This window comes from Mus pahari, chromosome 16 (genome assembly GCF_900095145.1).
Source record: "Mus pahari chromosome 16, PAHARI_EIJ_v1.1, whole genome shotgun sequence".
Classification (NCBI taxonomy): Eukaryota; Metazoa; Chordata; class Mammalia; order Rodentia; family Muridae; genus Mus; species Mus pahari.
The window spans coordinates 47714751-47738658 of NC_034605.1; the positions used below are offsets into that span (position 1 = coordinate 47714751).

The 23908-nt window shown below is 40.7% G+C and overlaps 1 protein-coding gene across 2 annotated transcripts in view; it reads left to right on the forward strand.

Annotated features, from left to right (window-relative positions):
* Jarid2 (jumonji and AT-rich interaction domain containing 2) overlaps positions 1-23908 on the forward strand; it is a 183730-nt gene that overhangs the window by 86623 nt on the left and 73199 nt on the right. The window contains exon 2 of one of the 2 annotated variants that reach the window (XM_021215305.2): positions 2429-2564. In XM_021215305.2, the coding sequence (XP_021070964.1) occupies positions 2429-2564 (136 nt within the window). Of the gene's footprint in view, positions 1-2428; positions 2565-19558; positions 19723-23908 lie in introns of those variants that run through there. The other variant, XM_029547428.1, reaches the window with a different exon arrangement.

Consider the following 23908-nt stretch of genomic DNA (forward strand, 5'->3'; position numbering starts at 1 on the left):
TCTGAGATTCTTGTTTTGGAACTTGGAACAGCAGTGGGTTTTGCATTTTAATTTTTGTCAAAAGTATTTTGCCTAAATATCAAATTTGCTTCCTGACCAATTGTCTCTCCACCCCTTAAAATTTTTTCTTTTTTTAGGATTGCTCCAAAGGTTGTCAAATAAGTAGCTAAAGAAAAGAAACCCCGCTCATAGTAAACATGTTGCTTGGGTCTGAGGGATTTCTTTTCACTATTGAACTAACTTTCTATCTGTAGGGAGGGAGAGCCATGATACCTACCATGGGTAAGACACTTTTCCAAACCCCAAGATAGAGATGCTAGATTTAAAAAGAGTTTAGGGCATGAGACTCTTGGAAGATATAGAAAAGCAGGAACCTATACAGATATGGTTGTGCATGAGCAACACATATGTAATGTTTTTCTTGCAGTACTATGACTGGCATTAAGCTATGTCCGTGTCTACATTCAGATTTTTTTGTCTTCCTTTCATCTGGGTGTTTAGATGGGTGGGGTAGAATATTGGAGGTGCTATGTAATGGGTTGCTGAGAAGGAGAGATGTAGTTAAGCCTTTTGTGTTTAGTGACTGTTGGATAATATAAAGGTAGCCGTGGTTAAATCAACATGGCTGTAGTTTCAGGCACTTCACACTAGATGTTGTCTAAGGTTGAAGAGCAGGAAGGCAAGTAAGTATGGGAAAAAAATGGGGTGGATTGTGGGATGCTTTCCCCCTCAGGTTTATATCCTGATACTGTCATTCTGTAGACTATTCTGTGGCACCTCAGAATGAGGAGATAGCCCCAGCAGAATGTTTGTCTGGCTGACTAGGACTTGCTTAACCCTTCTTACTCTGTGCACCATGCATTGCTAGGTAGAACTCTGAGACTGTAAGAGTTTAATGCTGAACAGTTGGCATTATCACCTAATCAGCACAGTCAGTTTATTAAGGTGATAGGTCTTGACTAGCCGTGTAGATGATAAAAGAACAGTTGTGCATATGCACGATTCTATTTATTTATTTATTTAGTCTAGCGCTTGAAACTACAGTCTCTGTCATTCATAGCCTGCTTCTCCCGAATTTAAAGTATTTATAGGTGTCAGTAACTCAACCTTGAATGTGGCTTTCTTGTAGGCATTTCTACCTTCCTTTTTTTTTTTTTTTTTTCTTTTTTAAATAGACCTCAGTTGGGGGCAGGGTAGTTGATACATTTATCTAGAGCCCTAGTCAAGGTAAAGACTCTCCAGCCTTCACAGAATACAGTAAATCTTCATTGGAGTTTCATAGGCAGATCTACTTTGGGACTTTGTGATTTATAAACTGTTGATGGAGGAAATATTAGTTTGTAATCTTACATCATTGTTGTGGAGACACAGATGAAAAGAATGGGAATGGTTAGTAGAGAAGAGAATTACACCTGGCAGCTTTAATGAATAGGCCCTGGATGCATAATAGGCGGCTTTTAGCCCGATAAGCCCATCTCCCACCTGTAGTTAGCACTATCATTTGGTTGCAGGTTATCTGCTTGGGCAGTCGTATGAAAACTCAAGGGAAAGTTAATTCAGTCACATTTTACTCTTCATGCGTTATATATCTGCATCATCTGCCTCTTGATTAATTATTTGAATTCCACAAATGGGGTGTTACTTAAAAGCCTCATGTGGCTGGTTCTAATGATTTTTTTTGAAAGTCTCTGGTGACATGCCTATCATTACAGGTTTAGCAGTTACTTGTAGTTTTTAGGTTAGGTTGGCACAGTTTCTTGGTTTTTCTTGGTCCTCTAAAGGTGCTTCCCTACAGCAGAATACTATCTTGGCAGGCCTATCAGGAGTGGAGGAGTTCTAGTCAGGGCAAGTTGAAGGTGGTACCTTGTTTCTTTTACTCTGTCTAGAACAGTGGTTCTCAGCCTAGAGTGATGGAACTACCCTTCTACAGGGCTTCTCTCAGACCATGGGGAAATAACTACATTTATACTATGATTCATAATAGTAGCAAAATTTCAGTAGTGAAAATGTTATGGTTGGGGGGGGTCACCACAATATGAGAAACTGTATTAAAGCTACACAGCATTAGGAAGGTTGGGAACCACTAATCTAGGAAATCCTTGATGGGGATATTGGGTGTACATGAGGAAGTTACAGTTTTTGCTTGCATTCCTTCTTTGGAGGATTTCCTTGAGTTTTACGCAGAAGGAATGTATTATCATTTCATACTCTGGTACTGGATCACATAATGCTTGTAAGGAACATGACATGCAACACCTGTCACCCCACACTGTCTAGGATCTTTACATCATAGATCAGGCTGTCCTCAAATTAACCTTCCTGTTTTTATCAAGTGTTAGATATATTCACCCTACCCAGTAGGAATTTTTCGGTGAAATATGGGTCTGAATATTTGTGTGCCTGATTTTCAGTAATTCTCCTTCCACAGGATGACAGTGATGGGATCCCGTGGTCAGAAGAGAGAGTTGTACGAAAAGTCCTGTATTTGTCGCTAAAGGAATTCAAGAATGCACAGAAAAGGCAGCACGGGGAAGGCCTTGCCGGGAGCCTGAAGGCAGTAAATGGTGAGTTGAAAGTGGAACTGGATAGATCTTTCTGTAATGCCTTGTTCTGACTTGGGCACAAGCAGGCTTGACATTACTAAGCTAAGAGTTTTGGCTGTATGAATATATATTTTAGACGTCTTGTATTTATAGATATATTTTTATGTTTCTTTACAAAATATATTTTTGGGAAGGTCTGTTAGAGGTATGAACTCAATGTGACACCTATAATGCAGTTTTATTTTTTTTTATTTACTTACTCATGTATGTACTTATGTAAGCATGTATCTTGTATGTATGTATACGTATGTATGTAATCTACCCAGTAAGTGCACAGGTACCTTAATGATCTTGTTGGAATGTAGAGACTTGTACCCTACATGAGGAAATATTCTAAAAACCTACTGCCCTTTGTGCAGCCTATGAGTACCCTAATGGCTTCCTTGTAGACCAGTTGCTACAAGGCATGGGTGTACAACAGTTAGAATGTTTAATCTCTTCCTGTGATTGTCAAACAGATCTGGAAAAGTGGAGGGAACTGGCCCTCATTCTTACTTTCTCTGCCTCTCATTTTAAAAGATGAGTGCTAATCTATTGTATATTTCTTTATTGCGTATAGATTATTGAATGACTGTATTTATGTTCTACTTTGTACTTGGCTAACAATAAGAAAACCACAGGAAGAGGCTTTGTTGTTGTTGTCTTATAGGCTTGGCTTTGGAAACAGTGGACTCAGCACTTACAGTGTACTAACTTGTTGCCATGTTATAGCTCACATATGCCTTCTAATATTTCTCCTCTGCCTCCCTACACCCTTCAGTTCCTCATTTGTGTATATGATGATTATGGGAATCAGAGAATCATTTTGGATTTTGGTTTTTACCTTCTCTCATGTCTGAGATGGCTTTGTTTGCTATTGTGTCACACCAGTTCTCTTGTTTGCCTTCTTTGTAAACTGAGCGCTCCATGGTTTCTCCTTGGAAGTAATAGTTATAGAGTCGATCTGTTTGTTGACTTGTTTGATAGGGTCATGGCATGGTTTTCTAAGACCACCTCTGTGAACTCCACTATGTACCCAACTTGTTTTACAGTCTTTTTTTTTTTTTTTTTTTTTTTTTTTAAATATTTATGTATTTATTTTATGTATGAGGACCTCTGCTCATCTGGTTGACCCTGCTCCCTCCGGCCTAAAGATTTATTTATTTATTATATCTAAGTACACTGTGGTTATCTTCAGATGCACCAGAAGAGGGCATCAGATTTCATTACGGATGGTTGTGAGCCACCATGTGGTTGCTAGGATTTGAACTCAGGACCTTCTGAAGAGCAGTCAATGCTCTTAACTGCTGAGCCATCTCTCCAGCCCCTGTTTTACGGTTAAGATGGTGCTCTATTTTCTTACTATTTCTTGTATGGGTGTTTTTTCTTTATGTATTATGTGTGTACCATGTGCAAACCTAGGGGCTGAGGAGGCCAGACAGGGCATCAGTTCTCTGGAACTGGAGCTAGAGTGGGGTACCATGTGGATTCTGGGAATTGGAACCCCGGTGCAACAGAAGACCAATAAGCACTCTTAAGCTCTGAGCCACCCCTTCAGTTTGACCTACTGAGTATCCTTTTGATTTCAGCAGTGCTCGTTTGAGCCAACATGTATTTGAAAGGGTCATTGGAGAATTATGTAAATTCTAGATGGCATTTTTTTCCATTACTTGGTTGCACCAGAGTAAACTCTAAGCCCTCTGTAGAGAGTATGTGTTGAGATGGCTTATTGCATAGTATTTTTCCTGGTTTAATTCATGAATGTTTGGGCAGAGTGATGAGAAATCCTTGGATTGAGTCCTAGAGCAAGAGCAGAGGAATAGGAACTACTGATTAAGGTTGTTTTATGTTTGGGAACAGGAATGCTATCTAGGAGTAGTGGTCAGTGCCTTAGTACTATTCTTTGTTTATTTTCAGCAGTTAAATATAAATTTTCCTAACTGGTGTTATGAAAAGAAGTTAGACATTCATCCAGGTACTATTTAGATTTATGAACAAAAGTGAAGATCTTGTAATAGCACCAAGTGCTACTATCTCCTGACAACTGCTGGGGTTACACATAGGTGCCACTCTGGCAGATCTGTCCTCGTCCCCCGTGTACCCTCTTCCTCCAAATCTGTCTCATCTATTTGTCGTTTGTTTCTCTGTCATCTGGTGTGCAGGTATATGGAGGTAATCCTGTATCACTCTTTGCCTTGTTAAAACATGGTTTCTCCTGCTTATATTGTCTCTGATTCACATACTTTAGGCTGGATATTCTGGTAAATTCTCTGATTTTGTTTTTTTCTTCCTCTTGCTTATAGGACTGTTGGAATTGTATATGACTGCTTCATCCCGTGTGTTCTGGGGATCAAACTCTGGTTCAGGCAGCTAGGATTCTTATCTGTAGAGCCTTCTACAGGACCGATTGGCTCATTTGTATTGTTTCAAATGCTTTTTGACTGTGAAATTGCTGTTTATATGCCAATTTCTTGTTCTTGTTGACGTTTTTTCAGGCTGTTGCCAAGACCACATTTGGGTCTCTGCAGATCAGGTTTCTTCAGGGCTTGAGTTCCTGGTATTATTAAGAATACTTAACCAGGCAATGTGGTACCTACATTAGGAGGCAGACACAACCTGAGGTTTTATACATTCTGAGACCACCTGAATCTACACAGAGAGAAACCTGTCTTAGCACAATCACTCCTACACCAGAATCTTGAAGGTAGCTACTATGCTGAGCAAAGTTTGGTTGTTTTATTGGCAAGATCCAGAAAGCAGAATTACCAAAATGGAAATAACTCCTTTTTAGTGGGCATACTTTTTTCCACTTAAACTGGAATGTTGTGCAATAGGGTGTTCACCTCCCCTCCACACCTCACTTTCCTGATCCCCCCCTTCAAGACCTTGGAGCTGGAGTTGATGTTGTGAATAGAGTGTATGTGCAAGAAGGAAGGCTTTATTTGGCTCACAGTTCAGGGAATGTAGCCCAATAAGAAGGGAAGGCATGATGGAACGAGCGTCACATTGCATCCATAGTTAGGAAGCAGAGAATATATAGGAATTGTGACTAGGCCATGAAATATCCAGAAAAGCTCCATCTCCCCCCAAACACAAACAGCACCTCCAGATGAGAACCAATTGTTCAGAAAGCCTGTGGGTAGTTTGCATATCTAAACCAGTATATTTCTTATGGTAGGATGTCCCATCCCTATATGTTCTATCCGTTATGTGTAGCCCTGGCATGGGTAAATGGGGTTATGGCTGTGAAACAAGGAATATATTGACTTAAGTGACAGAGGACTGTGGGGACCTTTCCATGTGACAGTACTAGAGCTTGGCCCACCTCCTGTGTTAGCGTTTTTTTTTTCAGTTGCCTGTCATTCCAGCTCTCAAGGAGCCAACACCCTCTTCTGGTTTTAGTAGGCACTTGCCCACCTCTGTGTTTATACACAATTTCTAAAGAAAACTTGGCTTAATTCTCAGCCATCAGATGTAGATGGTTCTACTATTTCAGTTTTTATTATTATGGAATGTATATGGTAGCTGTAAAGAAGATTAACCACGCAGCCTTTACTAGGAGGGGAGGTGTCTAGTGGTAGGGTGGTGCTTTTTTAACAATTGAAAATACCATTTTTCCCCCTTCCCCCAGATCTTCCCACCTTTCTACCCGCCCAGCTTTGCTCTTTTACTCTCCCTCCTCTCTTTTCAAACAACAGTACCACAAAAACAAAAACAAAACCAAAAAAAACAATGTTAAAGCCCAAGGCATATAACAAAGACATCAGGCTAAAATGTATGGATGGACACATACTCTTAAAATAAGATGTTTATACCAAACTTTCCCCCTCAAGGCTCAGGTAGCCATGGAGGAAAGGTTGGTGAATTGTTTGTTTGTTTTTGAGATTTTTTTTTTGGGTTGGCCGACTACTTGTGGGCTAGGGGGCCTACCTTGAAGCATGGTTGACACTCCAGGGGAGGAGACTGGTTTTCTTTTCTTTGCTATCCTATCAGGTGCAGTTAATTTCTTGGCTAGGGGGAGATCATATCCACTTGCTCCTCCCAGTTCCAGGACATCTGCTGATTTGAAAACATGTGCATGTCCTTGGGTGTTTTAGGGTTTCTATTGCTGTGAAGAGACAACCTGACTACATTAACTCTTATAAAGGACAACATTTCATTGAAGTTGACTTTTTCAGAGGTCCATTATCATCATGGCAGGAACCATCACAGTATGCAGGCAGATATGCTGCAGGAGAATTATCTTTTGGTAGAGGTTTTGTTGAGTCACATAGGCATTTATTATTTATGCATTATTTTGCAGTAGCAGAATTAGAATTATAGTTCAAATTATAGAGCTGAGGTTTCAGATGACAATCTGAATTCAGAGTACATGGTGGAATACTAAATCTTCAAAATTATGTTGAACACAGCATGCTTTATTTCTACTTGGCCATTTTTATTATTATTATTATTTTTAATGCTTTTGTCCTCTTTAAGTTTTTTTAAAAGCTTATGTACATTGGTGTTCTACCTACATGTATGTTTGTGAGAGCGTGTCAGATGACCTGGACAGTTATGATTTCCTGTGTGGATGCTGGAACTTGAACCTAGATTTTTTTGAAGAATAGCCAGTGCTTACCATTATAATCGCAGCACCATTGCTCCTGCCCTTCCTCCTGTCACTTAAAAACAATGATTCTTCTAGCCTATTGCATCTTCTATAGGACTTTCTTAGAAAAATTAAATTAAAAAACCAAAAAATAGTGTAAGTTTCACATTAGAAGTGGCATGTGGTTGACTTAATTTTCTTTAAAGACTTCCACTAAATGCTTGCATGATTAGAGAATAGCCCTTTGCCCCCAGCATTTGTTTCAAGGAGTTGGGTGGGTGTCTGCTGTTAATACAGAGAGCTAACATGTGTTTGAGTTAGGGTTCTCAGCCTTCCACTTCTACAGGGACTGTAGATAGACCTCCCTTTTAATGTCATAAAATTATGTGCACCATCCATTTTACTTTTGTGCTCCAGAAGTGACAAGGCCTGAAAGCCTTCCCCTTGTTAAGCACATGAGCGGTTTCATCAGTGGTATGGAAGGACTTCATCATTGCAGTTCCTTGCTGGAGCTGGGTGGATGGGTGTGGCAGTATAGAGAAGGCTGGTGGCCAGCCTTCTGCTCTTCTTCTGGTAGATTCTGCCATCTTCCCTGGCTGTAATGAAATGGCAGGTTATTGAGAAAGCTTCTGGAGGATGTGAGCCTTGGCCAATCTCTCAAGGCCCTTGGGCCTGCTGGGGCTAAAATTAGGAACATTTAAATAATAACATGCTACACAAATAACAAGTACACATAATTACACAGTAAGAGAGGGGAGCTATTAGCTGTATTTGAATTTCATTTGCTCCCTATAAATGTCATCTCAGATCAGCAAGCCCTTTTGGCCAGCAAAACAATTTTGAGTAGATTTAATGGAAGCTGTATTTCTTTCTTTAGACGTACAGCAGGCAGGAATGTAATAGTTAAGCTGTTTTTCAGGTTTCACAGTTATTGTTGGAAGCCTCTAGCTGTGGTTTGTGCACTCAAACCATCAGAATAAATGAGAATAAAATGGATGAGGAAAACTGTACCTTAAGAATGGAGTAGCAGTTTGCTTATCCAACTCAAGCCTGGTAATGCCAGGATTCAAACTCAGCCTTTCTGGAGTAGACTCCTATTTAATTAATTTACCACTCAGATAAATAGCAAGTAGTTCCTCTTTTTTCATAACCAAAAAACCATTTAGTACACACGTTATTTGCATTTTCAAACCATTCCAGTGATTCCTTGCCCCACCTGCCCCTCATCTCCTGTGCTCTCCTAGTCTCCCTTTCATATGCCATGTGCCATTTGCTCATCCTGTGTTGCCTGTGGTTACCCTCCCTTGGTGTCCCTTCTAATTTTTTTTTTCAACCAGGCTTTTAATGATGTAGCTGGAACTGTTAATTAGGAGAAGTGCCTCAGGAATGGAGAGGTATTTACTAAGGTGGCCACAGTTCTGTAATTCAATCATAGAAGCCATACACCTAGTTGGTTTTTTACCCTCCTCTGCTTTGGTCATAGTCCCTTGAGGTCATCAGTCACCTTGAGGTGTGTAGTTGCGAGTGCATGGGCCTTTCCCGTCAGTCTGGCAGGCGCTTCAGATGGACAATCTTCTGCCTCACTGTGTTTAATGCTGGGGTCACAGGCATGTCCCACCACTCCTGATGTCACTACTTTTCTGATGAAATTGTGTGTCTAACCATGATGCCCCAGTTGAATTGCCTTGGAATGTCTTTCACTCTCATGGAGCATTAGCTGGTACAAGATGAGTGAAGCAAAAAAACCAAAAGAGATTCCATAGAATAATTAGGTCAGAAGTCCACATAGGAGCCCGGAGTGAATAGGGCTAGCAGGGAGGCAGTTGTTGTCAAGACCCATTTTTCAACAACCATGAAAAGGATGCATTGAAGACCTTGCAGAGGGTCCTTGAGAAATGAGTTAGGCCTTCTAATCAAAGGGTAAGACTGATGCTGTGAGTGACAGAGGCTGGGACTCTACAGGAAAGTAGCTGCTAGGACAGATTTCTATGACTGGTGTATGTGTTTGGACTGTGGATGAGGGTGATTGGCAGCACAGGTCTTTTTAGCGATATATAGGTCTGTCTCAATATTTTTAAACAGGATGAGGAACTTAATTGGAAAGAACAGATCAAATTGAAGACGTACTAGAACCTAGAAACCCAATTTAACCTACAACAATACCAAGTTGTCCCTGATCTGGCTGCTCAGAAGTATTTCCTGGAGCACTTCCAAGCGGAACTGCCTGTGGAGGTTAATGTGTTGTATCCTGCTTCAGACCCAGTGTCCACCACTCTCAGTACACCCTGTGCCTGACTTTTGTGAGGATGTCATCATTTTCATGATGTAATGGTCTGTGCAGGCCCGGCCACCTGGGAGAGGAAGTGAGTTTTTAGATGCTTCATTCTTTTCACATAGTGAGTTTCAGGCTAGCCAAGGCCACAAGGTGAGACCCTTGTCTGCTAATTTGTTTCCATAAAGACCTATGATCTTGATCCTGGCCTTGAGGAGTTGATCATTCTTCTTGTGGCTTTTGGTGAAAGATACTTTAGCAGATGGATACAAAGCAGGATGCTGGAGCTAGAACCCTAATTTGGAGGCCGTCTTATTGATTGGCTTCTTTATGTTGGGAAGAAAGCAGTTTCCTGCCTCACTCACCTTAGGGCTAACATAGTACTCCTTTATCACTGGCACAGGATAAGTGCAGTGATGTTAACATCATAGAATTGCAGCTTCGTAAAAAAAGAGATACGAACTGTCCTATTATAGTCTGGCAGGACACAGGGGCAGATTACCCCAGGAGTTCATTGTCTACATTGTGTTTTTTTCTATGCGTATGTGGCATTTTCCTGCTGATAAGGTAGCAAGATGTTTATACTTTTCAAAGTTCTTATTTGGATGAAGTCTTTCTAAGTGGGGAAAACCAGATTCATAGGCAAAGAAAGCTAATGTAGAAGGCAGGATGGGTGTGCACCTCTCAGTGTTGTACAGTGTATGCAGAATGATTTATATGTTGGGAAGAGGTGACTGAGGTGGCTTTGGAAGGAAAATTCTGTAGTCTTGATCGTGAGACTCTTTATGTTAGGCCTTTGGGATGAGGATGCCCTTCCTTCTATATCTAGTGATTTAGTTTAATAGCCATTTTAGTAGGACTTACTGTCCATTTTCTCAGTTTAACCCATGTGTAAAGGGCAAAAGACCCTTAGGATCACTAGACAGTTCTTGATTCATACACAGGAGTCGCAGTTGAGTAATAAGATCTGCTTACTAGTTAGTGTTCATTCTTGTAAAATGATGCCACATGGGCTTTTGAATCCAACACATTTCATGTTTTAAACTCTAATATGTACATTGATGGTGCGATAAATATTGTTTAGCACAGTGAACTTCTGTAGTGTTGCTGTCTTTGTGGAAACGCACCCCAACCCCCAGTTGAAAATACCTTTTTATTTCTAAGCTACATTAAATTTTAGAAGTCCTACATATGGTGTATTTTTAAAGCTAGCAGAGTGATTACTAGATACTCCAAAGTGTCTTGTAATACTAGATCTGTATAAACCCCTTAATTTACAATTCATTTCTTAATTTCTTCTGCTCTCAAATCTCACCTATCCTCTTGGCATATTTTTTCCCCCAAAGTTCACAAAACTATATAGCTGTCTCATCTGACGAAGCTGGCAGAATGATAGGAACATGAGCAGTTTAATAGTTTACCACTTCTGTTTAAGAGAATGGTCATCTGTGTCCTGCCAGCCTTGAGGAGAAATGTCCAGAGTGGGCCTCTTCCTCTACTTGTCCCCCATTTCTATGATTATATCATTTCATGTCTTACTACTGATTTGGCTCTTGGGAGATCTGAAACTCTCTCCTTAAATAAAACCCATTCATTTTTTCTTTTGTTTCTTCCATGACTTGGGAGAATTTTTGAAAGGACTCATACTTAGTAATGAATCTTGTGAAAAGCTGTTTTATTTTGTCATGGGGACACATGCCCATGCTGCAATCCCAGATACATGGCAGGCTTAAGCAGTAGATCTTAAGGGTTTGCCAATCTGGGGGTCTGGAAGGGATGTGGACTGCTTGTCTAATAGATACAAGAACCTGATTCAGTTTTTAGTATTGTGCCACCACCGTTCCCGAAGTGGTCCCCCCCCCCCCCTGCATTTTGCTGCCTTCTTTAATATTGCACAGGTCTTTGGATCTAGCTTTGCTAGAAGATAGTCTGATGTGCCACAGTAGTGGGCATGATCTCATGGTGTTCTAACTACAGGGGAATTTACCCATTCTGCACGGGACTTTGGCTTGTACACAGTGGGTTACTAAGTACTCGTGGTCTCTATTGTTGTGCCCAGTGTTACTTGATAGGGGCTGTCCTAGTCCTGGTTTGCTCTTGGAAAGTGTTCTACAGTTGTAAAGTGTGAGCTGGAAGGCTCTCTGTTGGCATTTTCAGAATTTCCTTCTGTGGAAAATGTTGTCAAATTCACAATTCTGTTCTCAAATCCTCCATATAAATTAGAAATGAAGAGCAAGGGAGCTCTTGCATGTCTTCAGATTGAGTACTGTGGGGAGGGGATATGCCTGTATCCACCCAAGAGGGGCTTTGTTTATCATTTGATAGCATCTCCTCATATTGTTTCTGAGGGCTCTTTGTCTCATGCTCTCACCTTTGAAAACAGAAGGTATTTACATTATATTCCTTCTAATAAAAGAGTTTTATGCATTTTATTTGTGTGGGATGGGATGTTGCATTCTGTAGTGAACATGTGAAAGTCAGAAGACAGCTTGTTGGGAGTTGGGTCCATGGGGTTACAGAGGTCATTGGGCATGGTGGCAGGCATCCTTAGTCATAGGGCTATCTTCCCAGTTCTTACAAAACAAGCACACTAGAAAGAGAGCCTTGTCCCAAAGTGCTCATAGGTTTTGCTTTTCTTTTCTTTCTTTCTTTCTTTCTTTTTTTTAAAAGATTTATTTATTATATGTAAGTACACTGTAGCTATCTTCAGATATTCCAGAAGAGGGCATCAGATTTTGTTACGGATGATTGTGAGCCACCATGTGGTTGCTGGGATTTGAACTCCAGACCTTTGGAAGAGCAGTTGGGTGCACTTATCCACTGAGCCATCTCACCAGCCCCAAGTTTTGCTTTTCTAAATAAAGTATTACGATAATTTTAAACAGGCACCTCTACTTTTTTTTTTTTTTTTTTTGATTCCTGGAAGTGTTCTGATATTAGTGGAAATATGCTGTCAATTTATTGTTGCTTGATACCATCCCTGTTGATCCTTAAATTGTTTTGAGAAATGTCACGTGAAAGCACTGTGATGCCTTAAGTTGCTATTTTCCTGAACTGTTTGAGGGACATGCAACTCCTTCCACCAGTTCCTGCAGAGTAGGGTTGGACTCTAGGGGGAGGCTAGCATATCCTGTTTGCCCGCTTCCTCCTTTCATCCTTACCACATGCTACACATCTAGACTAAGTGGAGATAGCCTCTTCAGCCCCTTCTACACTGTGTACCCCACATATGTTCTGTTCTTCCAGCCTTCCCAGGCTCTCCTTGCTTGTATAGAAGTCTTCCAAGGGAATAGGTTAAGATTGCCATCAAGTGGTTGGTCTTGGTAGTGGACGATAACATGCACATAATTCTAGTTTCTTAGCCTCTCTGTGCAGAACAGTGAAGTTTAGGAATAGTGTTTGAGGAGTAGTCTGCTCTTACATATTTGAGCTGACGTATGTTAAGGAGCCATCTGTGTAATCCCAAACTGTGCCTTGTATCAAAGACAGGTACAGCTGAATCTGACTGGGTTCAGTCTGGTTCCTAGAGTACAAGCCATTTAGAAGGAGAGTACCTCAAGATCTGGCTTAAAAGTGCAGTGTGGGGCTGGTGAGATGGCTCAGCAGGTAAGAGCATTGACTGCTCTTCCGAAGGTCCCGAGTTCAAATCCCAGCAACCACATGGTGGCTCATAACCATCCTTAACAAGATCTGACGCCCTCTTCTGGGGTGTCTGAAGACAGCTACAGCGTACTTACGAATAATAAATAAATAAATCTTTAAAAAAAAAGATTTATTATTATTCATAAGTGCACTGTAGCTGTCTTCAGATGCACCAGAGGAGGGCATCCGATCTTGTAAGGATGGTTATGAGCCACCATGTGGTTGCTGGGATTTGAACTCGGGACCTTCGGAAGAGCAGTCGGGTGCTCTTACCCGCTGAGCCATCTCACCGGCCCCCATAAATCTTTCTTTCTTTCTTTCTTTTTTTTTTTTTTTAAAGTGCAGTGCGTGTTATCCCCTTCAAGATCCTGATCCAAAAGTGTGTGTCATCCTACCTCATGATCTGGATCAAAATCCTGTGTCCATTTCAGCCTAGAGATCTGGAACAGGAGTGTGACCACCATTTTTGCCTGGATTCTAGTTCATTCCAGATAGTCAAATTGACAACCTAGAATAGCTATCCAGCCCTTGTTATTCACCACTTGACACACAGTTATATCTCCTTATATCATAGATTATTTTCACCAAATTCAATTCCCAAACCATAACCAGGTCATAACGCCTAACATAACATTTCTTGTAAAACCACAGATGCTTATTTTAAATTTACAATAGGTTCGTGGGGAGCAGCATCCTTTTAGTATCTCAAATGCAAATATGATAACCATGGATTTTAATGATGTTAAAGAAATTGAAAGAAAATACAAATATGTACAGATGTATTCTTAATGAAATACAGTTGAAGCACTTCCATCAGTTATTATGCTCATTTCTGCAGCTGGTCACATGATTCATAGATGGTAATTTTTAACTACCTTCTTCTTCTCCTCTTCATTCTGCATTATTATCTCTATTCTCTGCAAGTACCTCAGCCAGTACTGGGTCTTTTCCCGGAAAAGTGACCCTTACCTTCTTTCCTCATGGGTCTGTCCTTTGTCATTCTGTCTGGATAGGCTGTTGTAGTTTCCCATTGACTTTAAACAGGGCATGGTAGCACCCTATAGGATCACCTTCACTCCAGACATAATCTTTCTGCAGCAGAAAGCCCTATATGTTTGGCTCCTGTTGTTTTTCTATTTCTAAAAGTGAAGTAGTAATTTTTCTCTCAGGAGTGTCAGTCTCAGAATTGGTGAGGATTCCTTTGAAGTCTTAGTAGAAAGCAAACCCTAGAGAAGGTGATTAGGATTGAGGCAACTGCATGGAGGAGCAGACCACTTGGAAAGAATTGAAGACTAGGTGTGCAACGTTCCAAGGTTCTGGATGTCAGTACCTTGAAATCAGGATCCATTCTAATACCAAGAGCTATAGCTTTGACCCAGCTACGTTCACTTTCCTCTTCCAAGCTATCCTCCATGGTGTGGGTAAGGAATGACTGCCCTGTGGGAGTTGGGTGGTCTGAATTAGCAGCTGCTCCCACCACTGTATACAGTTGCTTGAGCTGCCTTGAGTGGTAGTGGTTTACTTTGAGCTGGTCTTTACTGCATGAGAAAGGTGTCTTCTTGCTCATTTGGAAGGAGAAACCTTATTTGGAGGGAAAAACAAAGAATGGAAATTATCCAAATGGTGTAAATATGAAACAGTGGAAGAACAAAACCTTTGGACCTATTTGAACAGTTATTTCCAACTGAAAGAGGGTATACTTTATAGTCATTCACATTACAATCTGTCAAGTCATATTAAGCCAGAATTTCTGGATTCTCGCCATCTCAAACAATATTGAACACATCAAAAATTTTGAATGTGTTGGAATGAACATTGACATTGGATCTTAATTTTCATTCTATTAGTAGCAGAAATAATCAGATTACCAGAAATAACCCGTAGCAATAACTTTACAGATTTTGTAGTATTTTTGGAGACTGGGATGGCTAAACATAATTAGGAAATCTGCTATCCAAAGTGCCCCAAAAGCTGAGTTTTTTGAGCATCAAAAAGGGCGTGGGGTTTTGCTTTGTCCCATTCATTGGGTATAGCAGAGAATGCCTTTCTGGTATTTATATGGCATATTGTCCACAAAAGGACCTGGAGATCTCCCCCCCCCCCCCCCCATGAATGCATGGAAGGTCATTGTGAAGCCTCTGTCAAAGAACCAAGGCTGTATGGTGTGTTCATCTCCCTAGTCCCGTGCGATGCAGAAAGCAGAGTGTGAGTGCTGCACTACCTCTTGGTCCAGGTGTTACCAAATTAATAACCTAAAGAGTGATTTTCATTATGAATGGGTTTAGAAGCCATCTTGATGTGGCCTGGGAGCAAAGGAAGGTCTCAATATTTACAATGGGGACCCAAAGAGGAGACAATAGGCAGTGTGCAATAAATACCAGAAATAGTTATAAACTGTGTTGAAACTCTTGTAAATAAAATGTTGCTTTCTGATATATAAACTTATAAATATAGCATTACTGAAGTCTCTCACTGATTGTTGGCATCCATTTTTATTAAGTATACACTGTGATTTGAATATGTGCAAGTATGCAGTCAGATATACAGATCAGAGAACAACTTTCTCGGTCTATTCCTTTCCACTATGGGGTCAGGCTGTTAATCTTGCATTGCAAGTACTTTCATCCTCTGAGCCATCTTGCTAGCTGGTTTACTAGTTTAGAATGATTCTAGCTGTGTATGAGCGAATCAAATTAAAATAACTAGATGATACTCCTTTCTTAAACAATATTTCAGTGTAAATTTCATACGTTCATTGCTCCTTAAGCTCAAAGTTCATGCATTTCTTTCTTCCTGCCAGCAGCCCTCCAAATGTGTTTTTCAGTGTTGTATGAGTGCCTGTTGTCTGAGTACATATCTTCAAAAGATTGACCATTCCCATCTTTAACTTTCTGTGTTTTTTTTTTTTGTTTTTTTTTTGTTTACCTCTTAAAATCAGCTGAGTGCTTTTCAGGTATTTTAAAATCCCAGCCATACCCTTCCTCAATCAAAATGTATTCTTTGGGATGCTTCCCTGCTGAATCTTTTTTTTTTTTTTTTTTAAAAAAGATTTATTTATTTATTATATGTAAGTACACAATAGCTGTCTTCAGACACTCCAGAAGAGGGCGCCAGATCTTGTTATGGATGGTTGTAAGCCACCATGTGGTTGCTGGGATTTGAACTCAGGACCTTTGGAAGAACAGTCGGGTGCTCTTACCTGCTGAGCCATCTCACCAGCCCCCTGCTGAATCTTGATCAGGATGCCGTTTCTTGAAGGAACAGCCTTCTGTCATTAGAGCTTTTCTGCCTATGGGCTGACAGTGGAGCAGCCAACATAGACTACTGTTTGTGCATGGCCTTGGTGATTTTATCGTATTCTTGGCATTTCATACCCATGAAGTACTAAGTGTGGTTCTACACCATGTACTTGATCTATCTAGTATTTCCTCTCCTATCTATCCTGGAGAAGGATGTGGATCATCCCTTGGAGGTCATGTTCTTCTCTACAGGGAGGCCGTCACCACAGCAGAGGGCTTTCCTCTAATGTGTGCCTGGTGGCCCTCCCACTCCTCGTGGCTGTATAGCTTTAGCTTTCTTGGAAATTCAGGTCTGTAGGCTTTGCTTTAACATGTGTTTACCTGCCCCTGCCTCCTGAATGCTGGGACCAACGCTGTGTCACCATTACCTACCTGTTTTGTCTGGTCTCTTGGTCTTTTCAATGTTCTTCAGAGCAGGCAATGTTTAAAAAGCTTTGGGGCACCTGATTTTTTGGAAGCTAATCAATATAACATAAGATCATAGATCCCTTTCTTCTTATTCTGCCTAGTAGGCAGTGGTCCTGTGACTTGCTCTAAGACTACTCAGCCAGTAAGGACAATGGGACCAGAACATGCCATCTTGATCTGCTGTGCTCTGAAATACTTGTATTTAGAGAAATACCTCCACCTGACTAAATTCTTTCTTTAATATGCTATAAGTGCATAGAGGCATCTTTAATTCTCAAATTATCCCATTTTGCAAAGAGCCCTGGCATTTTTGAATTTGGCCTTCTGTTCTGTACTAGACTACACTGTTGTGATGCCCGCTTCAGGGTACTACCTCGTTTATGACCACCATTTGATCCAATGTGAAAGGGAATCAGGGTTATGGTTAAGGTATTATCTCTTCTGACTCATTTCCCCCACTATGAATGCTTTTTAGTTTAATTGATTCTAGTGGTATTTTATTAGCATGAACAAACAATTTGTCACATAACATGGATCACTCCTTTGAGTTACTACAATTATTGGTATTATTATGTAATTGTATGAGATGGCCCTGATGCCACATTGGTTATCAGTACAACTGCATGTATTACCCAATATGTGCAGGCCTCCCTCCCCTCTTTGGCATTTTAGGAATTATCAAGGCCATTTGGTAGACTTTCAGACTTATGTGTATATATAATGCTGCTTGGTATAGAGCCAGTGCACTAAATTTTAGTAAAATAAAAATCTAACAAAACATAACATGCAATTGTCAGTGTACCTGATTTTAATAATAACAATGGTTTTAATATATTTGGTTACTATATATTAATATCTTATGTATTAATAAAAGTCAAATATTAGCACAGTGTATCTTTTTTCCACCTTTTTTGGATCTTGCTCTAATAAATTACACCCAGGTGACAGGATCATTACAAGAAATTGGTCAAAAGAACCATTAGGGTATAGGCATCCTTTGACACTGTTGGGAGATAACTACAGATAACAAAGCTCATGGAAAATTCATATTATTTATAAAACTTTATAGCCAGGAATGGTGTCTTGTATCTGTAATCTTCCACTACTCAGGATGTGTGACAGGAGAATTGTCAGTTCAGTTCCAGTCTGGGCAAGATGGTGATCTAAGGCTGTCTTATGTCTTAGATCTTGAGGAGTGTTAAGAGAAACTAAATTCTGAGACTTCATTTCTCTCCAACTGTATGTGTGACAGGTTTCCTCTATTGCACTTTTCCCAGAACTGGTCATCACCAAGTATCTTGCCTGTCTTCTTTCCAGTTTTCTGCTGTGGGTGTTTTCAGTATTGAAGAGCCTAGAGGAGTCCTGCAAAGAGGGAAACGGAGGGGTGGGGAGTTTCTTGAATGGCCCCCTGTTTAAAGAGACATGGTAACTTGGAGTGTGGTTGGAAACCAGACTATTCTAAGCCACAGCTTTATCATTTATACAATAGAGTTGCACCATTCCATATGTGGGAGGAGATTGTCACTTCCCTCTTCAGGAAATGCTGAAATGCAGGAAATTTCTTAGGTGATCTAAGAAATGGCCATGGTAATTGTCAGGCATCACACCCCAGGAAAAGCTAGTATCTGACTTTACCATTTGCAATTAAATTATGACTGTATTTTAAGAGCCAAGAAAGGTAAAAAAAACAGAGTCAACTTCTTCGACTGGGGTGTTCCAGTCCTTGAGTGTGAACTTTGTTTCAGTGCCCCGTTCCTGCTTTTAGCCACCATCTTCACCTTTCTTGGAAGGACATAAAGAGAAGCATGTGTAGTGTAAAGTGTGTGTTCTGCACATCATCATTGTCAGATGAAGCTCAAAGGACGCTGAAAATCAAAAAAGACACCCCCCTCCCCCCTACCCCCCCCTCCAGCTACTGGAGGCCAGTTGGATGCCTGCCTTTTTCACCCCTCTCAGCAGCTGCCAGGCTACAGAGCCTGTTTTGTGAAAGATCCTCAAGAAACAATGAGGGAAAACAGCTTCAGCTTGATTAGATTAGATCAATTTATGTGCCTGGGGAGGGACCTAAGCAGGGGCTGGGGGAGGGGTGTCCTGTGCTGGCAGTGGCCCATGCCTGCCCATTCGGTCACTTCATAAGTAATGAAGCTCCCGTGGTGGCTGGAATTGCAGGAAGGGGGAGGGAGGAGGTGGAGGAGGAGCATGTGAAGAGAGATTTCTGCAGTCTGTCTGGAGAGCTGCCCAGGGTTCCCAGCCAAAAAAACAAACAAAAATAAATAAAAGCCAAGTGCTGAATGACACAGATTATGATATTAAAAGGAATACCATTGAAACATTGCCCTGTTTTTTGCTGTTGTTGGAGATGGGTGTGTTTAGAAGCGAGGGGCTGGTTAGTGCAGTGTACAGCAGGCCATTCCTTGGACACAAAAGTCTGTACAATTAAATTGTGAGTGCCCCTCGCCAACATGTCCCCTCCCCCCTCGTGCCAGAAATTCTGTAATTTTGATTCGTCTGCATTGCAGGTCATGGAAATAGCAGGATGGGAAGCTAGATTCTCATTTTAATTCATCAAAATGGTAAAAAGCGGGGAGGGGGGAAGTCAGCCAGATGCCCCCTCCTTTTCAGTGTTCAATTCTCTTCCAGGCACATAAATAATCTTCTCTCCTGACTGTCTCCCCTCCCCCTTGGCCCCCGCTGGTGTTCGGCTGTCCTATTGCCGCGCGGAATCTGCACTGCCGCTTGCTGATTCCGTACGGGGGAGGATTGTTGACAAGTGCTCCGGAGCCTGCCTCACTGCGCTCTCCCTTCCTCCCTCCCTTCCTCTGTCCTTCTTCCTCTGTCTCTGCAATGATCCGGCTCTGAGGATGGCTGCTCCACGGGTCTGTCAGGTGCAGTTTTTGGTGGCTTATCTTGAGGAACCTGGGATAGAAGGTCTGTTCCTATAAATAAAAGAAAAAACAAATAGCTTGTGATTCATTTCAGTCTGATTTGGCTTTTGTTGGAGAAATAGGCCTTTGTGGGTTTTCCTGCTAGGGGTCCCGATTATATATCCATTATGGATGGCAAGGGACACACACACACACACACACACACGTACGTAGTATTTAAAGTGTTTTGATTTAACATTATTTTTGATTTTTATATCTTCCCTAAGGGTAATGGTGGCTCTTAAGATACCATGGAAATTTACAAGAGAGAATTAATGTCGTTCGTAGCACATTAAGCTCTGTTGACCATTTTGACCAAATCTGCAGTTTAAATCAGGCTTGTATGAATTTAGACATTTCTCTGGGGATTGACCAGCGATTCAGCAATAGCAGATTTCTGTATTAATGTTAATATGCCAATGTATTTGTTTATTTGCCATCGTTTAGAAACAGATGCTTCATGAAAGTTAAGTCACTTCATTCTTACCCTACATCTAGTTGCTTTTATAAATAGAATGTTTGGTTTCATTTCCCTCATTTCATTCTTTTCATGTTATTCTTCCCCTTAAAAGATGGAGGAAACTGAGGCATGTGAGTAGACGCCCCACCCTCCCGTGATCCCGGCTACACCAGAATGCTCTATGCTCAGTGTTGCTTAGTTTTAATTTTGTACATCATTCCATGTTTTCATTAGCGTGCATGAAGTCAGGTGTACCACTGGTTCAGTTGTGGGGCAGATTATAGCCACATTCCTATAGTCTTGTCTTGTACAGGTTTTCATTGTATTTCAGTATTGGAGAGACTGTTCATCTGGGTAGCCATAGGCCTTGGTAACTTGTTTGCTATTTGTAGAAATCCTTCTGTTTCAACTCTCAATATTGTCATTTGAAAAGTGGGTGGGCAGTTGATTTGTTTGTATGCAATTGAGATAATTAGGTGCTTGGAGGAAATTTACAACCCCGCCAACAAAACAAAAGAAAACATAACTTGGAACCTTGTGTTGAGTGTATCCATGAGCTTTTGTTAAAGATTTAGCTGATAAACACATCCATAAATTGGTGTGGGTCTTATGTGGCTTTGGTAATTATAAGCAAAGATTAGTTCAAAAAATGTTTATGGAGTTCAATGAAGGCCTGCAAGTCAGATATTTGAGAACTGGTTTCATTTTGGTATGTACAGTTGAGTAAATTCACTGAAATGAAGCTTTAAAGATCTAAACAGCTGCACACATTTCAATTTCTTGTAGAAATCTTTATCTGTAAGGAGCACCAATATGTCTTGTAAACACTAGTCTCACTGATTTTTTTTTTTTTTTTTTTTAATAAAGCTCTTTTGCTTGCCTGTCCTCATAGCTCTCAGTTCCATTGTTCTGTAGCTCATTTTCCACAGTAGCCTAATAAATAATCCCAGTAGTGCCTGTCATGTGCTCTTTCCTTAATATAGATGGTAGCTTTTGACCCTAGATGATCAGTACTGGGCCTTAAATTCTGGGAAACCATTTTCCATAGGTGGGGATACAAGCTGTTGGTTGTAAGTAGGTTTAATGGTAGGCTTGTGCTTATCCTGTGTGTCATGTGAAATGGAGACAGATGTTGGGATGGTAGGTATGTCTAGAAGTTAGAGCCTGAGATAGTGGAGTGGATTCATCTGGAGGTAGAGCTTGCCATTGTAGAGCTCTGAAGGTGCTTGAGGGCAGTTTTGAACCCTATTTATTCTAATTGCTGGGAAAGTCATGATTAGCATGAGTGAATGAAAGGGAGAATTAATTAATATAGTGTCAGGTTAATTAATATAATCTGTGGTTGATCTTTGACCCAAAGAAATGAGGATGTATGCTAAAATAAGTGCACTGATATCCTCTGGGCTGTTTAAGTTTGTTGTTGTTTTGAAGACCTGAGATTTAAAAGAAAAGTTCATTTATGAGATTTGTTTTGTTTGGCATTTGTTATTAGAGCCTTCTTTCTCCTTGGGATCATTGGCTAAGATGCTTGAAGAAGGGGTATCTTTTGTCTTTGGGTGATGTGGTTCTCTTTCATCCAGAGATCAAGTCATACAGACTGGGACCCATTTTGTAAAGCTGCTACACTATATTGGGATGGCCACAGGGCTTTTTGGTGAGAAATATGGTTCAAGGTGACGAAATGTTTTGTTGACTCTGGGGCACATGGTACCCATGCTTGCATAGAAATAAGTAGTTTTTCCAGTAGCCCAAATTTTTCCTGTCACCATATTGGGCTGCTTTTATCAAAATGTTGGCCTTGGAAAAGAGAATTTTCTGAAGAATAAGTTTGTGGGAGCTGAGATTGATGGTGGGTAAAGAAAAAGGTCTCCTGTAGACTTTGGGTATATAAATCAGTATTTGTATCTATGTGTTTGAGATGTGACAGAAATGATGAACAAAACTCAGTCTTACCTTTCCATAGTTTGATCTATTTTGAGGTTCCACCGAGGCTGGTATTGTGATTACATTTTCTTGACTAAAATGGGAAATCTCTTATGCTGATTTGAGAGGAGACAAAGGGGAGTCTCAGTTGGCTGAGGGGTTGCTCTCATGAGAGAGAAGGATAATTATTTTCTGTAATCTGGGGTAGGGAGCCATTTTCATTTGCGCCTCGTTGACCACAAGTGGTGTCACTTGCATCCTGCCTTAGGACTATCATTTGTTCTCAGCCACATCAGAGTGGATCTGGTATGGGCTTCCCAGGCTCTGCCCTGCTTACCCCTGCCCTTCCTGTTGTGTTGGATGTGCAATGCTGACCTGCATATGTACAGTTGAGGGTTAATATCTGTCTACATTCATGTGTGAAGCTGGCCCAGCATCCGAATGCCTGCTCTGTTTGTAAAGCAGACAACCCAATGTTTCTTTCTAAGTCTGAGAGAACCAAGACTGTTTCTTTTTATTTTTTTACTAGTAATGGCGGCAAACCAAGCATTCTGATTACCTAAGAGAGGTTCCTTGCATTAACCTAGAAAGCTGCTATTAAAAATTTCCTCCCAACTAAAAGTGAACACATATGTGCGGGCACATACAGAATGATAAATTGCTATTGAAAGCGAAAGCTCTTTGGGTGCTTGACTGTTTAATATGTAATGTGATACCTTGTGTCACGGTGGCAGACGGCATTGGCTATGTAACAGAATCACCTTTTGTGCATACTTCCTACAGCAAAGCTAAAAACATTGACTCTCCCTAATATGCTAATAAGTTTTGTGTGCTCCAGATGTTTGAGAAACATTGGAACAGCTTCAAAGCTTTCCTTGTTTTGATTTCTTTTTAACCCTTCTTTTGACATTGTCTTTATAGAATAGAGTTTTCCTCTAGTTTTGTATTCTGCCATGTCTTCTTTGTGTCTAAAACATAATAAGTGCTCTGTACTATTTTTTTTAGATGTTAGAAAACAATATTTTGTGTTTATACATTTGTGTTGTGTAATCTAGATTTATCATTTATTGCTTAAAGATTCTTTAGGTGAAGAAGGCATTCATTTCCATGTAAGGGAAACAGGGATCATTTACACAGCATTTCCAACATGCATTTAATTTACTCCTCTGCTACTGTTCTAGACTGGTGCTGGAAAGGTTTTCAGTTGTTGCTAATTTAGGAGATGAGCTGAAAAGCCACCGAGCTTGTAGAGGCCCTGGCAGCAGCATGCTGCTGTGTTTAATTTCTTGGAGGGGTTTTCTGGGTAATATGGCGGTGGACTAGTAGTATCCAGGCTCTATCCAGTTGGTGCTAGTGGCAGACCCAGTGTCTGAGCTGTCTCTATGCCAGTGATTCTGACTTTGATTCAGCTCATATTTATTGCTTTTGTGAAAGACAATAGACTGGTTTAATTTAAGTTTAACCTATTGAATATTAATGGAGGAGAACAAATGTACAGAGGCTGGATCTTTGGGCCATTCAGTTTCCTCTTTGCTAACCTCCAGTCTCCAGCAAACATTTATGTTAGCATTTGCAAAGGTGGGGAGTGAAGGTAGGGATCGTGAGGGGTCTGGAAAATTTAAAATGTGGGGGCTGTGTATGGGAAGGGGATGCTGTTACATTATTTTTCCTCGACCGAAATAATAATTTATAGCATTGGTGGCTGTGCTGTGTTAAGCAGGAGAAAGAAAAGGCACAGAATACACACACACACACACACACAAACACACACACACACACACACACACACACACACACACACACACAC